The sequence below is a fragment of the Lates calcarifer genome, linkage group LG17, assembly GCF_001640805.2.
Source record: "Lates calcarifer isolate ASB-BC8 linkage group LG17, TLL_Latcal_v3, whole genome shotgun sequence".
Lineage (NCBI taxonomy): Eukaryota > Metazoa > Chordata > Actinopteri > Centropomidae > Lates > Lates calcarifer.
The window spans coordinates 26712465-26730267 of NC_066849.1; the positions used below are offsets into that span (position 1 = coordinate 26712465).

The 17803-nt window shown below is 44.5% G+C and overlaps 1 protein-coding gene across 4 annotated transcripts; it reads right to left on the minus strand.

Moving 5' to 3' along the window:
- Positions 1 to 219: 219 nt before the first annotated feature.
- On the minus strand, positions 220 to 14017 carry prrx1b (paired related homeobox 1b). Of its 4 annotated transcripts, none has more exons than XM_018676763.2 (5): positions 13301 to 14017; positions 7424 to 7599; positions 5208 to 5389; positions 2438 to 2503; positions 220 to 1117 (listed from the first exon to the last, which is right to left on the minus strand). In XM_018676763.2, exons 1-5 carry the CDS (start codon positions 13545 to 13547, stop codon positions 985 to 987), a joined length of 804 nt encoding a protein of 267 aa, XP_018532279.1. In that variant the 5' UTR covers positions 13548 to 14017; the 3' UTR covers positions 220 to 984. The 4 variants fall into 4 exon arrangements, with proteins under 4 accessions (XP_018532279.1, XP_018532300.1, XP_018532311.1 ...); XM_018676795.2 differs by lacking the exon at positions 2438 to 2503 and adding an exon at positions 4456 to 4516 and having other exon boundaries at positions 983 to 1117; positions 13301 to 14016; XM_018676805.2 differs by lacking the exon at positions 220 to 1117 and adding an exon at positions 4456 to 4516 and having other exon boundaries at positions 2442 to 2503; positions 13301 to 14016.
- Between the last annotated feature and the right edge of the window lie 3786 nt (positions 14018 to 17803).

Below are 17803 nucleotides of genomic sequence, written 5' to 3' on the forward strand. Positions count from 1 at the left end.
ACTTATTTCTTATAGTTTTTGAAGCAGAGTTTAAGCCTGACTGCATTGAAGAAATCGTATATTTTGTTATAAGTCACAAATCTTCCAACCATAAAGATTCAGTCAGAGTTTGTTCGAGGACACAGTTGAAAAACTGGAACAGTGCTCTGAAACTTGGAAAAAGTCAAATTTTCCCCCTTTTTTTCTAAGATCTGGTGAATTGGACACTGTGCCACTGCATTGCTTGAAATGCATTTTTATTAATATACAAGTTTTTATTCTGTTACAGATAAAGGATATCATAGGAAATAAGGAGAATCTACTGGTTTTGGATTCAGAAATACATTAGCCTCTCCTTTATACTGGACTATTACATGAAAATCAAAATGCGTCGAACATGTTTGCTTGTCAGTGGTATAACATGGAAAGAAATGTGAAAAAACAAAAACTATCTTTTAAAAAAAATTGTATAAATGTCAGAGGAAGTCCTTGTCGGTTTGTTGTTGATTTTAAAAAGGAAAAAAAGAGCTGATGATCCCAGTTTTGGTGTGTAACTTTATCCAACACCAGCCAAAGGGAACAAAGGGAATTCCACGTAGTCCGTACATGAGTCTCCGTCGAGAACAAGATCTCTGATTAAAAAAGGAAAAAGATCTTTGAGAAACTTGCCCTCCATTTCAGTCACAATCACAAATGTAAAACTATGCGGATATTCAGCTACAACATCCAATCTAGATGTCTTTTTGTACAGAGAGTTCAGTGATGCTCAGGAGGGAAAAATAAGGCGACTTGGGGGGAGATCCTGACACCACTCGGTGTCCTTCATTTTGCATATAAGTGTAGTAGTACGCCATGGAGGCTGCTCCAGAAAGGAGAGGAGACGTCACGATCCAGGTTACGTGAGATGATGCTCATCCCAGAGACGGTGTCCGACTGCGGGGGTCCAGCGGCAGAGAGGGTCCCCTCCCCTCCCCCTCCTGTGCGAGCCCCCAGCCTCCCCTCCTCTCAGTTGACCGTGGGCACCTGGTTCAAGCTGTATTCCTTGGCTTTGAGCCGCAGGTTGGCGATGCTGTTGGCCATGTTCATTCCCTGGGACGTGTTGGTGTTGGAGCAGGTGGGCGGGTAGGTGGCCATGGCGCTGAGAGACAAGAGGAGGAGAAAAGAGGCGAAAAGGTTACATCACCTGAGGCTGACAGCGAGCTAAAGCTCAGCGTGAGCTGCAGCTGTGGAAATATGTGAAGCAACACAAAAGGTATCACTGAAGAGTTCAAACTAAATCTGAGCAAAGATCCCCACAGGAACTTAAGCAGTGTTTTTGCACATTTTAACTTGACTGTACATTAACAGAGGTTTATGACTTCTGTACATTACAGGTGTTTAAAGTTAATTATAAGCCTGTTGTATCTGACTCTGTTTGGAACGTAGATATTCAGTCTGATAACTGCTGGCAAACAGTTTGGAAAAACGCGTCTGTTGTTAACGTACTTTTAGTTTCTTGGATGAAATCAATCGTTTTTTTAACCAACATTAAATCTGTCAATAAACGAGTAAAGACTAAAGTGAAGGCCAAGAAATTGATTGTCTGCTACTGCAGAGCAGTTAGTCAGTGTCTGTCTGTTTTTTATCAGACTGTTAAATCCTAACTCAGTGATGCACCGTATAAATACACAATCTCACAGACGTGTTCTGTTTTTGGTGGATTAGGAATTTTTACATTGTCACTGCTTTTTTGTCCAAATTTGTCCTCAATTTGTCTCCTTTGCTTTTTTCTCTTGTTTCAGCACTTAAGTGTTTTTTTATTTTTTATTTTAAGGTGGACGAGTCTTTTGGGCTTTTTAGCAAAGAAAAAAAAAGCTGTGCGCAGGATTTATTCATTTACTTTTTGTCATCTTTGATCCTGTCGTCCTCCTGTCTGTCCATCACTGGACCAAATGTTTGAAAGTGTTTTTTAGTTTCTGCTCCAGAGCTTTAGCTCTCTCTCTCTCTCTCTCAGGACGTGCCCACTGCCTGACGTTCTCTTCTATCATCACATCATCACCATGTGCTGGTGTTTCAACTTTTTCTGAAGATACTTTTTAAAACTTTAAAACTTTCCTCATCGTTATCATCGTGTGATAATTCAGCTGTGAGTGTGGATGAAAGCAGAGGTGAAGCTCACTGATTGCTTCTGTTTCTCCAGCGTATTTGAAGCATCATTATCAGCTGCAGGAAAAGAAATTCATTTAACGCTGCAAAAACACTGCTGAGGTCCTTTAAAGTTCACAAAAAAAACCTACAGTATTTAAGTAAAAGTGCACAAATAACACAAAGGGTTCAGGAATAGAATCAGAAAACACCTTTAAAACTCTAAAAAGAAATCAAGCTAAACAAACAGTGAACAGTAAAATGTGCAAAAACAGCGGTATGCTCCTTTAAAGACAATAAGAAAAGAACTAGATGTAGTAAAGTGAAGGCGTACTTGTTCTCTGAGGGCAGCATTTTCTGTGGTACTCGCACTGGCCCCCCCTCCGGCATCGGATACCAGCTTTAGGATAATATACAGTGAAGTGTTAGCAGCACATAGCATAATTCCTGCTTCACAAAAGATTTCCCTCGCTGCTCTGCGTCCAGGCCAAAAAGCTCTCAGTGAGTTTGAGCCGCGGCCGCAGGGTTTGACATTTTATACTGAGTTTCATAACGGAGGATTACTGTAAATCATGACCAATGTAACCAGAGTCACAAAAAATGTTGCCCAGTAGAGCGCTGTCTCTCTGTGTAGCGTTCATTATCTGGTGTAGTGTAGCAGAGAGGGGTCACAGGGGTCAACGGTGGATTTAATACGGTTTGTTTTCACATTATCACCTCGTCAGGAGGGTCACAAAATCTGTCCACGCCCCGGTCACGCTGACAGAGGGGAGCGATGGGAAAGAGGGCGAGGAAAAGGGTGTTTTGATTCAACACAATTAGTCTGGAGTTGGATGTGTGCAGGAAAGGACTGATGTGTACGCAGCCGAGGAAAATGTCTGCAGGGAGGAGAGGGAGGAAGCCGACAGCAGCGTGCAGAGACACAGAAGGAAAAGTCACAGTGTTCACCACCCTGACACATGCAGCTTCAGTCTTTTGCATTTCTAACAATTGGACATACGTTTTTATCATTTAGGGATAAAATGTTCATTATCTAATAACTGTGAAAAACTCCTCATCATTAGAACAAACGTGCAGTTCACACAGAAGTGATCTTCTATCTTAAATCTACTGCAGCTCTCGAACGCTGCGCTCAGACTTCACAGTGAATCCAACCAGAGAAAATGTGACTTTACTACATCAGCCATGATGTCTGTGTTTTTATATTTTAATGATGAGTTATTACACTACAGAGCATAAGACAGTAAACTTGTATTTACTCGACTGGAGACTAAATGTTAAATTTAACATCTAGGTTTTGCTGCTGTTTAAGTTCAAAGGCTAAAACACTGCAGCAGAAAAAATCCTTCTTTACAAGAAAAGTTCTGCTTGTCAGTTTTTACTCGTGTGTAATAATAAGAGTCACTTGTTTTTTATTTTAATATGTAATTACTTTGTATCTGCTAAACACACCTTTTTATTTTTTATCAAAATAACTTTTCTATGTTCAGAAAAGTCTGATGTTTAAATTAGCTTCATGTCTGAAAGTCACTGTGTCATTTGGAGATTTTTACAGTTGACCAGTTTATTTCTTTCTAAACAGTAAAACCTGAATCTGCACAGTGACAGCGTCCTGGTGAAGAAGCAGAACCTGAGCTCAGACAGTCTGTTTACAGAGACGCCAGAGTCCGATCAGCTGAGAGACAGAGGACGAGTCGGACGGTGGGATCCTGGACAAACTGAACAGAGGAGACCTCCACTGCAGCCTGTTTACACTTTAACACTGTCTCAGGGACAAATCTGGATTTAAAAAGTTCCTCTGAATATTTTCCTCCTCTCTGATTGAACAAACTCCAGATCACCTGATTTTAAATGCACTGACTGCACCTGTACCTGAGCTGGTTAAACAGAAAAATCTCACCCAGCAGTGTGTCAGTCCGTCTCTCACAGCCACTGGTTCCTACTGAACATCTTTAAAAACCAATCTCAAATGTAGAGCTTCATGTTTTTAGAGAGCTCAGTCATTTCCTTAAACAGCTGCTGACTGTCATTTCTAACAAACAGGAGGAAACAGTGCGTTTGTTGGGGACTATTTTCAGCGGCGGATTAATCCACATTCGGTGCTCTAGTGAGTATTCGGGTCAGAGGGACGGTGTGTGTGTGTGTGAGAGAGTCAAAATAAACTACAGTGTGTGTGTTGATGAAGGAACATGTCATCCAGTGTTTTTTATAGTTTTGGAAACAATAGAGCTCTACGGCCCAGAGGACTGAGATATATCAGGCTCTCAGCAGAGCTCTGCCCTCACTGTCCTGTCTGTGCTCATAAAGGTGGAGTGGGTGGAGTGATATACATCAGATGGTGTGTGTGCTGACCTGCAGCTCTGAGTCAGTCTGAGTCCAGGTGGATCAGAAGAGATGAGGACGGTCAGAGGAGCTATGAGGAGTATGTGCAGGTAGAAGAAGGAGAGGAAATGAAACAATAACAGAGAACGGTGCCAGGGTCAGAGTGTGTGTGTGTGTGTGTGTGTGTGTGTGTGTGATGTTATGCTGGTGTTAACATGTGGTTATTGTGGTATCAGCTGGTGCTTTTTTAACTGGAGACACTTGTGAGATTTGATGTTGTGCAGCAGAAAAGAACAGGAAGTAAAGTCAGTACTCAAGTACTGTCTGAACTACTGCAGTACTATAGTACTGTAGTATATATATATACTATGTATACATAGTATACATAGTATTTTCTGACATGAGATAAACTCCTTTACTGTCGCTGATCATCTTTATTTGTCTCCTTTCCTCTTCTGTCCTTCTTTCTTTCTTTACTCCCTTCTTCCTTCCTCTCATACTTCACCTCCTTCCTTACTTATTTTCTTCTTTCCTCTTTTTTTATCTTTGCTGTTTCTTCTTCAACTCTTTCATCCCTCCTGTCTTTTTCCAACCAAAGAAAGAGGATGAGAACCTGAGGGTTTTACTGATCAGCTCTAAGCTTCATCACAGTGACTTTATCATCACCTGTTGGTTCTTGATCTGCAGTGTTATCAGTGGAGAGGTATTTCAGTGCAGTGCTGTGTGTTAATGAAATGTCTGAGTCGGGTTGTTGGGTGACGGCAGGTGAGAGTGGACTCTACCTGTAGGGGGCAGCGCTGCCCCAGGACAGGTAGTCATTCGGGCGCGGTGCAGGGCGCGGTACGATCGGCTGCTCCACCGCCGTCACATCTCCTGAGTAGGATTTGAGGAGCGAGGCGTTTTTGCTGGCCAGCATGGCGCGCTCGTTCCTGCGGAACTTAGCCCTCCTGTTCTGAAACCAAACCTGGAACAGAGGAGAGAACAGCAGGTCTCATCACAGGCACAGTGAAGTCACCTCAGTAAAGTCAGAGTCCCAGAGAAGACAAACGTGTTTGGTCAAAGCTGGGACGACAGGGTCTGAACTGATCCTGGACACACGAAGAGTATTAGAACACAGGATCATGAAGAGCCGAGGTTCACATCCTGTGTCGAGAACATATGACCCCCCCCACACCACACCACACACACACACACACACATTAATATTGGTGGCTGAAGCTCCACACACTCTCTCTGTACTTTGTTGAATGAAGGAGCAGAGGCCGTAAAAATCATTTAAAAACAAACCAAACAAAGCAGGAGTTTCTTCTGGATGATTCTCTACCCCCCCATCACCCCCCCCCCCCCCCCCATCTCCATTTAAGAACATCCTCCCCTCTTCCTCTCGGGGGGGTGGGGGTGGGGGGTGGCTGCTAATGTTGTTCCTCACTGTGAAATCAAATCCATTATTAGAAGCTGTGAGCGCTCACAGGGGCTCGCTGTCCGCTGACGCACAGCCTCAGGAATGGGCCCAAAGTCTCTTTTATCAAAGGGTTTCTGCATCGCTCTCTGCTACACATTAATCACAGATGTGCTGCCTCTCTCCCTCCAACATCACTATTTCCTCTTTCCCCTCTCACTCTGCCCACAGAGCAAATACTTTCACTGCGCTGATTAAAGAGAGGGCAGGAAAATATACTGAAAAAGGCATTATACGTTCACATTTAACTGGATGGACGCTATTATTCCTTGTGTCACACACACACCACTCGTATTGTTCAGTTGTTTCTGAGCAGCACTGAGCACTGCTGGCCTCGTGTCCTGGGTTTTGTCTGTCAGGCTTCAATCAACTCACCCACAGCTCGCTGCTGGAGCCCGATGCAGCCTGCTCTGCCTCTAAAACTAAAGATACACTCAGCAGCTGTTTTCAAAAATGAAAATCAGTACATTTCGATCTTGATTTGCAGCAGACAATGTGTCGTATGTGTCAGACACCCATGGGGCATTTTTACATTCAGAAAAAAAAAATCACTCGAATTGTTTATGGATCAAAGCTCAGGCAGCGTTCAGGCTGTGTCTGTCTGCCTCTCTTTATTTTTGTGGTTTATGTTTAAAGTGTATGTAAATGCAGAACGTTGCAGTGCAGCTGCTGCAGCTGCCAGTTTCACTAAGAAATGTTCTGCCTGCATTAAAAATGTAAAGCCCACATCGTGCTGTTTACGTCTGGATGTGTGACACTGCGACGTCGTCATATCCAGCTCCTGTTCTGCCGCAGCGTCATGTGCTGCACACTTGCAGTTTATCACTGATCTGTAAACCGCTGAGGAAATTAGACATCATTACACCCACTTTTCTGATCAGACCCAGCTCTCTGGGGACTTTACAAACTGCTCACAGACTCTAAACTATCAGTGATTATTTAGGAGATCATGTAAGTATGATAGAAGGTGTCTGTAATGTGCTGACAAGTTCTTATCAGCCCCTTTGAAACTGTTTAATACACAATCTAAACATGCTAATAGCTCCTGATAACAGCTAGCCACTAAGTAGGATTATTAACTAAATGTGTTAGCGTAAGAGCTAACAGATGACGTGGGGGTGTGGAGAAACGGGGCGTCCTGCTGTTTGTCTGTTTGTGTGACTGCATGTCCTCCAGTTTCTCATAAACCCTCTGTCCTGGATCAGTCTGTCTGCCGCCCTCTGTTGATTATGCAAACAGAACCTCATGGTGTCAAATACTCAAGAACCATTTTAGATTTTTACGTTTTTTGTGTGTGTGTGTTTATTTTTGTGTCCCTGCAGTAAAAGGAGGTTCAGTAAAACACCCAGAGGCCTGCTCCTGCTGAGATTCTGATAAATGAAGGGAAACCTTCAAACTGAGGCTTATTTTGTAAGAGAGGAGGAAGTGTCAAAATAAAAGTCTCTGACTGTGTTTACAGCTTCATTAGAATGACTCTCACACAGGGGCGGAACTGATTTTTGTTTCTCGTTGCACCCAGGACAGTCGGCTGTGTCGTACCTGGACTCTGGCCTCGGTGAGGTTGACCCGGCGGGCGAGGTCCTCCCTGACGAAGGCGTCGGGGTAGTGTGTCCTCTCAAACACTCTCTCCAGAGCCTGGAGCTGGCTGCTGTTGAAGGTGGTCCTGTTCCTGCGCTGCTTCCTCTTCTTCTTCTCCTCCGTGTTCATCTGTTCATCTGCAGGGAGGAGAAGAAGGAGATGTAACAGTGTAACCTTTATAAGGCGGGGAGGGAGCACAGGTCTCACACAGGTGCTTAGTCCTCATCCACAGACACTAAAAAACAAATAAGAGGTTCACAGCACCGTGTCAGAGCACATCAAGTTTTAACGCTTCAATCAGAAATTAAAGCAGTAATTAAATATGCAACACTGGTTTCATCCAATCAACAACAGATCATAATCAAGTTTCTGATTTTTGATTTCTCGTTGTTATTGTCTCACAATTTAAAAATATGCAAAAAAAAAAAAAAAACATTTTCAAAAATATTCTTAATTGTCAGATTTTAAACTATTAGTCTAAAGACTCTGCTCTGACTGAAGGCAGCTCTTCAGTATTAGTATTATGTGACATTAATTTGACAGATGCTTTTGCACAGATCATCTTCATTATTTCTCATGCAGGAACAGAGACTGGAACAGGCAGAAACCTGTAATTAATTAACGTCTGACCTCCTCCCCCACCTGACCCACAGCTGCTACTGACATGTGAGTAACATTTGATACGTGAGACCAGATAAAACCATCTCTGCTCAACTCAAGGATCTGAATACTTTCCCCACCACTGAGTATATGAAGGCGTCGCAGTGGCCGAGCAGCTAAGACGTGTTCAATGTCACTATAACGCCGGAGACGTTAGCTGTCGTCCTCCCCTCTCTGTCTCTAACCTGCGTGATTAAAGGTGAACACACTCCAAAAACCCAGTGTGATACTTCTCAGAGAGACTGTTCACCCACACTCAAAGAGCATATGAGCATGAGATGAAACGTGGTATTACAGTAATGAAATACTCCACCCTGTGTGACGGAGAAGAAACATTTTTTAAATATGATTTTTGAACGCACAAACCGAATCCCATTCATCTCCTTTGTGTTGGCAGAAACCAAAATGATCCGTATGGAGAGCACCGAGTTTAAAACATATCATTTTGTAGCTGGGGTGAACTGACCCTTTAAAAAAATCCTTTTTAAAAAAGATCATGGATTTGCACCAAAAGCAAATCACTTGCTCGTTGGCCCGCAGCCTGACGAACAAACAAACAGACAAACGCACAACTGAACAAGCAAACAAACAAAACCTCCTTGGCAGAGTTGAGTGTATAATCCAGTGAAGGAGCTGTGGTGTCAAACACCTCCCTGCTCCATGTGCTGCTGCTCAGTGTGACTGCAGGCTGGAGTCAGTGCTGCTGCCTCGCGGCTGCAACAAGACCACAAAATAACACTTTCACAGGGAAAAAACAGAAAGTGCTCATCCGTGTTCCTGACTAATTACACACACACACACACACTTATACAATCTCCACAATCTGTAGCTACACACACACACAGAGGGCAGAGGTTACTCAGTACATTTACATGCTCTGTGGTAATTCTGCTTCAGTCAGTTCAGTATTTTTACTTCTTACTCGACCACAGTTACAGCTGCAGCTGTTACTTTAGCAGATTCTGATTTTACCCTCAGCGTCTCATAAATATGTTTTTTGTTTGGTTAAAATCTGATGACACTGTGAACACACAGCAGTTTATTCTCATCGTCTCATTTTCTCCTGCCTGAAATATTTTTGCTTTTGTATTTAATTAAATTGGTGAACGGCGCTAAAAACTTCTAATATTAAAATTTTGAAATATTAATATTTAGGACATTAAATGTTTTCAAAATAAATATGTATTTTTATTATTTATTATTATTATTTTGTTGTGGCATCAACACACATCTGTGTGTGTTTGTTTTTGTTTACACACAAACATTTTCAGTAATATCAGAGTTAAACATCTAAATATCAGTAATATGTTGAAACTGAAGTAAGTTAATATTTTCTGTCATTGCCGTATCGATATTTTTATTTTTAAGTTTTTCCCGAGCTTTCAGTCATCACTCATGGTCTTCATCAGCGAGTCCTGAGGAGGAGGCTGTGATCTGAAAGCTCGAAGACAAAGATTCTTCACAGAGTCCTTCAGCTTTTCACACAAACAACATTTTACTGCTGATACTGATTTGAAATCAGGTTTTGGAGAATGTTTAAGGTTCATCAGAGACTCCGACAAAGATCCCAGGTCAGACTCAAACAGGTGACACATGAGATACCTGGTCAGCGTCTTAGACCCCCGACTCAAACGAGTTCATCCTGCCGCCGGGACAAAGCCAGAGACCTGAAGCACACGTTTTAAGCTGTTAATGTATTTTTATCTTTACAGCCTCTCCACACACACACACACACACACACACACACACACACCTCGTCCAGCGTCACACACTCTGACTGTGGTGGGGAAGATGCTGCAGTGTCTCGTGGCTGTTTGTTTGTTTTGTTGTCCCCATGTTTTCTAATCAGGAGACAGCTGAGAGTAAACAGAGCTTTAAAATGAAGGCTCCTCACTTTACTCACGAGCCTGAACATTAGTTTATGTTTAAATAGTTTTAGTTGAGTTTTTACAGGCCTGGTGTTTTCAGCACTTCACCAGAAAGAAAGCAGATATTAGAGAAAATACCTGGTGTGAAAGAGGAAATGTTTCTCATTCTTCTATGAATTGAATCACCCTGCGACCCCTCAGGTTCGTCTCAGGACCTATCTGAGAGTCCAGAGCCACGGGTTGGAAACCACAGGACCTGAGTGTATCCACCTCTCCCTGCTCAGTTACCCTGAGAGAAATCATCTGTCTCACTGTTTAAAAATAAAAGTTTTATTTTAGAAATTTTACTTTCAAGTTTTTTTTATCATTGATTTTAGTTTACTTTAAATTTGCTGATGCGTTCAGGTTCCAGGTGTATCAGCTGTAAAACCCACACACTGTGGAGGAGTTTACAAACGCTGCCTCACAATCTTTTTGGCCTTTGACCCTGAATTCAAATCAAACTTCAAACCACGCTGTTTTTCTCCTCAGACTCTGTAGAAGCCTGAAAAAATAAAGGTCCAGGATTTCACAAGAAAAAAGAACCTTTTTTCTTTTTTCTCCTCTTTTGTGTTTATGAGCGTTTCTTTTTCTCTTTGTTTTGGATATTAACTCTTTTTTTTTTTTTAAATCAATAAACATGTTCAGGCTGAAAGAAAAAAAAATTAAAAGCAGCAGATTTGTATTTTTCTTCTGCTGTTTCACAATCCAGTTCCTGGTGTGGTGACCTCTCAGATTTATCTCCCAGCCTCTCTGAGGGGGAGCTGGAACCCGGTGGAATACACAATACTCTGTCTTCATGAGACGTTTTTAGGGGAAATGTAAATGAGTAAAGTCAGAGGTGGACAGGCAGTCTGCTCAGTGTTGAACCAAACACACTGAGTTTACCTGGAATATAGAAATCAAATGTTTTCAGGGAGAAGTGGAAAATACTGAAGCAAAGAACCAGAACCTAAAACCTGGTCTCTGTGGCATTCAACACGAGCTGAGGCCGCTTTCCAGAAAGACCTGCTGTTACTGAATATATTCCACTGCTTAGTGAGGTTAGTGAGGTTAGTGAGGCCGCCTTAGAGCACGACTCTCCTCTCACTCCGAGTTTGTTAGAAATCTCAGACTCGCACTGAGACTCGGACTGAGACTCGGACTCTCTCTGGTTAAACCGAGGAGGGGGCAGCAGAATGGAGTGAGGGGCTGTTGAGGAGTCGGCCGCAGTAAACGCTGATGGCAGCCGCACATGGCTAACCCCCCCACCCCGCCTGAAAAACAGCCGTTTACAGGCTGGAGGTTAAAATGAAAATCATGACGCACTTCATTAGTCCGCCCGTTAGTGACGTTCAAACCGGAGAAAAGCGCGGCGACAAACTGAGCGTTTGTTTGGAGGAGGAGGCTGAGACACTTCTTCATCACACCGTTTAAAACGGCACTTTAACAGAACAAATGATCACATGACCGCAGGATAAATAAATATATATATGTTTGTTTGTTTTGTATTTTTGGGATTTTATTATCTGGATTTTTAGCACTGTGAAAAAAATACTAGAATAATAAGAATTTGTTTTCATGGCTGGTTAAAAATAAAAAATAGAAGAATATCATCTCTGGATGCTGGCGCCATTTTCCTGTCAATTATTCCACGTGGATAAAAATATCTGAACAAAATCCGGATTTGGTTTTTCCGGTAAAGACGGAGCTGAACGCCTCCGGACGGTTTGGCCTCGGAGCTTTTAATTACAGCCGCAGGGTGATGTTTCAATCAGCAAATCAACGCCGTTCCCGCCATCACCATCATCACCGTCCTGCAGTGCGTGGCCAACACGTGTGATTACACTGATCTGATTAGCAGCAATCAGTGAACGTTAATGAGTCCTGGTGTCAGAGGTCATTTCATCTTCGCTCCTTCACGGTGAGCGCTGTGGGAATGACGCGGAGCAGATTTAGAAAATGTTCAGAGCAGCTGGTGCCTTCACGTCTCTGTCAATAAATCGTACAAAATTAAATGCTGATTGCGTAATTAGGAGCCAACATAAATCTGAGCACGAGCCTGTGATGAGCCGTTTCCTTAACATGACACCGTAAAAGCCCGAAAACAGCACAAATGTTTCTGCTCATCGAACCAACGTTTGTTTCCTGACACTGAATCTTTAAAGTGAGATCCGTTCACAGCTGATATTTGATTCCTTAACTGCTGGCGCGAGGACACGCGCGGTAATTATGACAAATGATTAGGCTCCGATATTCTGAGAGTGTTTGACAGGCCGAAAATAACCGTGAATTAACGACGTGACCCGGCCACTTCCTCCTGCATATTTCTCACTGATTTTTTAGCCTTTTTTAAAAAATAACAATAACACTCGTTAAAGCCCAGAACGTTTCTGTCAAGCTCTGCAAATGGCCCTTTGAGTAGAAGAGGAGGAAGGAGGGAGCGTTTATTTACTCTCTCAACGGAGCGCCGGAGACAGCGAGCGGCGGGTTTCTGCGCCTTCACGGAGGCTGGTCGGAGCTGGAGTCGCCTTCCAGGCCCGAAGCGCCGCAATTTAACTCGATAAACCTGCGGCCGCTCAGGGAGCAGGAGCCCGCTCTCCGCTCACCGAACTCGGCCTGCGCTGGCCTCATTTTTGCGCACACACGGAGGAAACTACGGCGGCTGAAAAAGTGGCCTTTATCTTAGTTTAGTGACAAATGACCGCAGATGTTAACGAGCACACTCTCGTGCACGTGGCACACTCGTCATGTGACTCACTCTGAGTGTTTTCAAAATAAATTAGCTGATTTTTTTCTCTCACATTAAAAAGATTTAAAGGCTCAGTTTAAAATGCGGCCTGGTTCAGGCCGTGAGGAGATTTACTGCCCCGGAGTTTGACTCGCAGGCCTGCTTCACTGACCATGTCCACCAACATCACCATACCTCACTGACATCAAAGTGTTAATGGTAAATTAATGGCCGTTTTGAGGGGGGGGCCGTCGGGGATGAGGCACTGCCAAGACTCACTGAAGGATTCCTTCCATGCGCGCTGCTTTCTGCACCGCTCCATTCATGCGCTCAGCACGCGGACACGCGCCAGAACATAATGAAAACAAATGCAGTTAGTTTTCAGCCTGTGTGTGTGTGTGTGTCAGTACAGTGACGGGTTAGTGTGAAATTTACTGTTTTTCCACAGACCGCGTTCGGAGGCTTTTTAATATTTGAGTCACATGATGAGGCGCCGTGTGTGAGCTCCTCTGCTCAGTCCCGGTCTGTGTTCAGACTCTGGCCGATCTGCTTTTCACTTACTCTCCTGCTGGGTCGTGTCGCTCCCGCTGGTCAGCCCCGGGGACTCCAGCATACTCCTCCCCGCCTCCCCGACGCTCTCGTCCGCCTGGGTGCCGACCATTTCCCCGGCCTCTTCCAGATCCAACAGGTGGCTGACCGAGAAGTTCTTTTTGGCTTGCAGGTTGTCCAGGTTAGACGTGATCGGACTCTCCAGGCGGTTTGATATCGTGGCTTGCCTGTCCATTACATGTGCATAGCTAGAAGTCATGACGCAAGTGGGGAACAGCGGAAAAAACGGAGCGGTAAGAAGAGGAGAAAAAAGAATACCAAGCGGGCCAAGTAGATCCGTGCATGCAGGACGCACAGGCAGCGAGTCCAGGAAGCAGCCGCAGAGAGACCCGGGTCTTCCGAGCAGAAAGTGGATCTGTTGAAATCCAGAGCAGCCGCGGAGGGCTCAAACAAACTTCAGCAGAGTTTTCTCCTCGCCTTCTTTTCCCGGACAAACCCCTACAGCCAATCCATTTAGCGGAGCGCGTCAGCGGCGAAGCTCGAGAAACGGCTTTTTCTCTCTCCTGCGACTTTCAAACAGCTTTGTCAGAGACGTCCCCGGAGGAGAAGAAGAAGAAGAAGAAGAAGACGGAGGAGGAGGAGGAGGAGGAGAAGGAGAAGGAGAAGGAGAGCTCTCTTCCCACTCTGGTTGAGTCACATCTGAGCAGGAAGAGCTGCTGCTGCTGATGACGACCAGATGCGCAAAGCTCCGTGTGTGCGCAAAGCTTGCTCAGCGGCAGCTAGGCGCGAGGAGGCAGGACGTTAGCGCCGCGCCTCCAGGCTACAGTCTCAGTCTCTCTCTCTCTCTCTCTCTCTCTCTCTCTCTCTCTCTCTAAATGAAACTGCGGCCCCTGAGAGGGCGGACACACACTCTCACACACTCTTAATAGGAGCCCCGTAATTACGTGGCAATGCCTTTATGCTGTGTCTGACGTTTCACAGGCCCCCACCGCGAGCTGCCCCCCCCCCAGCAGAAACATCACCATCAGCACCATCAACACCCTGCTCTGGCCTGTTTTTGTTCCCTTGGCTGGAAAACCTCACAACGAGTGTGTGAGTGTGTGAGGAGAGAGGGAGTCTGCACACACACACACACACACACACACACACACACACAGTGTTGTTATCACTGGCTGTGTGTTGATAAACCCACTCTGACTGTCCTGTGGTCTCCCACCAGTTAAATCAGCCCTAACCCTGCCAGTCAGTCTGTCCACAGATCTGTGGACAGGAGCACAGTCTGCATCGTCTCTGCAGCATCAAACCATCATTTCACAGTTAAATGTGACTGGAATCAGTTTCTGCAAACTAAGCAGCTGCCTGGGGCCACCAGGGGCCGTCAGGGGCCACCAGGGCCGTCAGGGGCCCCTACACGAGCAGCTTCCATGTCACTGTATCTCTAAAACGTCTTCTCCTCTTGGAAATATTTTTGTCTCGGTTGATACTTTTGACGTTATCGTGCAAACTGTTTTACAGACTGTTTTATATGAACGAGTGACGTCAGATATCCTCATGTGAAAGCATGAAAACACTGGAGGTGAGTGGTTTAAAGTGTATCTGCGGCCTGACATGAGCTGCTGCTGACAACATGATGTGCAATAATAAGGAACAAGAGAAATACCTCGTCTCTTGGCTCCAGTGGACTCTCTGTGTGTCCAGGCTGAGGGACGTCTGTCTGTCAGAGAGATATCTGGAGATTAGTTGTTGAAGGATGCAGTGATAACATATGAAAGAATGACGTGCCTGTCCATGTGACAGAGGTTTAATACGACCTCTGCAGTTCTCTTTAGCCTCTTCAGGTCCTGGTTTTAAGGTAGGTTTCCTTTCTGCTTCAGTCTCAGTGTTTCCTCTGTGTGCTACCTGATAATCATCAAACTGGCTGCTCTACAGGGGTCACTGACCTCTAGTCATCGTCACACAATGTTGCTCCTGACATCTGGATCAAAGTTACTGCTCTGAGGTTTATCTGAAACACTTTATCTGAAGCAGTTTAACGAGCTCCTCTCTGCTCACAGGTGTGTGAACCTCAGGTACTTTACAGAGGCTCAGTCAGAGCTGGACGAGCGTCGGGACTTTTCACTCCATCAACTGCCTGTAAACAAAGTCAGTTTCATCTGAGCAGGTGGTGAAAGAGAAACTGAGACGAGCTTTTTCTGAGTGAAATGTTTGTAAAGTCTGGTATCAGACTATCAGATAAAAAGCCCTGGTTTCACAGGAGAAGCAGATCACTACTATAACCAGTCAGAACTTATGATGCTGGTGAAGCAGAATTGATTTAATGGATCACCAGAGATGTTGGGACCCGCTGTGTGTCGCTCCAGCTGTCGGATGAATGTAGTGCAGGGAGAAAAAGGAGCTCGGGCGCAGGAGAAAGGAAAACGTCTGTCAGAGTGAAAGACTCAGAAACTGTCCCCTTCCACCAAACTGCTGGTACAGAGCTGCTGGAGAGCTGGTGGGGGTGAAGGGATGAAGGAATGGAGGGAGTTGGATGGTGGAGGTGATGAGGGGGGGTTGCTGGAGGGGGGGGGGTCATGTGTTCAGATGGCAGGAGTCGACTCTGGGCTCCGAGCTGCCATAGACATCCCGTAGCTTCCAGCCCCCTGATCTGGGAAAAGAACACTTGATGCCATCAAAGGGACGCGGATTGAATCCAGATGTGCCTCTCTCGTTCTTTCCATGTATTTAATGAAGGCGCAGGGATAGAGTAGACTTTTTCATCATTAGTTTTCCCCCCAGATTCTCTTTTCCTGCCTACAAGTCCATTCCGGTGCCAGCTAGGGCAAAAAAGAAAAAGGAGAAAAAAAAGGCCTCCCCATGTCTCAGACTCTCAGTCTTCTCCTCAGGGCCCCTATTCTTTGTTCAGAGCTCGATGTGAAAGTGGCCTGTTTGCTCCGGCTGCTACAGTTTGTCTGTGGCGAATGGAAACGTCCAAACATCTCGGAGAGGAAAATGCCATCCTGCAGAGCAGCCGAAACAGGCTGTGGTGCTAAAAACCAACAGCAGGACGAGACGCACATTCACAAAGCTGTTTGTTCATTCTTCCTGAATGCATTTCTCTGTGTTGGTTTTGTTCGGCCAAATAAAAGCAGGAGGAATAAATAAGCAGCTTCACAAACTGATATTAAAGCTTCAGTGAATTAAACATAAACTAACCACTGTCAAGTCAAATTAATCATCAAACACATTTAAAAACAACAAATGTTGCTTTGCAGTGAGATGGTGATTACAAACAGAGGGGAACACAAATATGATTAGAGAGGGAATAAATAAACGAACAAAAGAATCAATAATGTCCCAATAACCACAGCAGAGGACGTTAAACAGAAGTTCACAGAGGAATGAAAAAAGAAAAACCAGGAAAGTGTGAGAAGCACGATTTTAAAATCATCACGTCCTAATGCTCCAGTGGCCTAAGATGCCACGTAACACAACATCCTGGTTCGATCCCACAGTCTGTCCCTACACCTCGGACCTCCTCACTGCACGCTGCTGAATATTAAAAGACAAACATCATGAGCAGTTTAAAACACGCAGAGGTTAGTCACATGTGTATTTCCAGCCTGCTGCAAATACACAAAACAGAAATCATTTCAATCACTGCATTTTCAAAATAAAGCTCATCCACAGACATGACAGAGTGTGAAGATAAAAACGTGTCGATGCACACACACAAGTGTCATAAGGACAAGAATAATGTGATGAATGAAGCTTCATGTGGAGCAGTAAAACATCAGCATTTCTGTGTCTGCAGACTTTACATCAGGCACCATGTGCCAGCTATTTATTTTTGCAGCAGTGAAGTGTAATGTTTAGGAGGCAGCGCTGTTTCTGATCTGTAACACAAAGTATCTGACTGGGTTTAATCCCTAAATCTAAAGCAACAGCTTATTAGAGGCTCCAAGAGTTTCATCAGTGTTACAGGCTGACAGGCAGGTTCTGGGCTCACATTGAACTTTGATAAAGTGCATCACATAAATCTCCAGGCTGATCTCTTTCACTCTGATACAGTTTTAAACTGCACAAGCCACAAACAGGAACGGCCGTAAATTAACGCAGAGCTTCACTAAATTGGTTTTGTGAGTTTGAGATGGAACTTGATCACAGAGTCATGGAACTCCACACTTTAACTCATGTCAGGACTAAAAGCCTGAACAGGGATAATTAGGGTCCGTGCTGGTTTGTAGTCCGGTCCGGCTCGGGGAGACGCTGGGTGGTAAGTGAACGCTGAACCCAGGAGAACCTGCCGACCCTCAGAGGTGAAGAGTAAACCTTAATGAGCGGGCAGGTGACAGTGTGTGATCACACACAAGAGAAATGTTCTTCTGTCTTTAGAGCAGGTGGTGTTTTAACTTTGAGCCACAGAATGACACTGAATAAAATCAGGAAAGAAGCTTTTACACACAACAGTAACTTCCTCCAGTGCTGTGCTTGTTCTTAATTTAACTGATCATTGATTTGAGTTTTTAAGTTCAGATA

What these genes read in the sequence shown, in the direction of transcription:
- prrx1b (XM_018676763.2), bottom strand. Translation starts at nt 13,547, where the DNA reads ATGACTTCTAGCTATGCACATGTAATGGACAGGCAAGCCACGATATCA. An exon ending in GGCAGCGCTGCCCCCTACAG is followed by an intron (nt 2,504 to 5,207) that starts GTAGAGTCCACT and finishes ATTATCCTAAAG; the next exon opens with CTGGTATCCGATGCCGGAGG. An exon ending in ATGCTGCCCTCAGAGAACAA is followed by an intron (nt 1,118 to 2,437) that starts GTACGCCTTCAC and finishes CTTGTCTCTCAG; the next exon opens with CGCCATGGCCACCTACCCGC.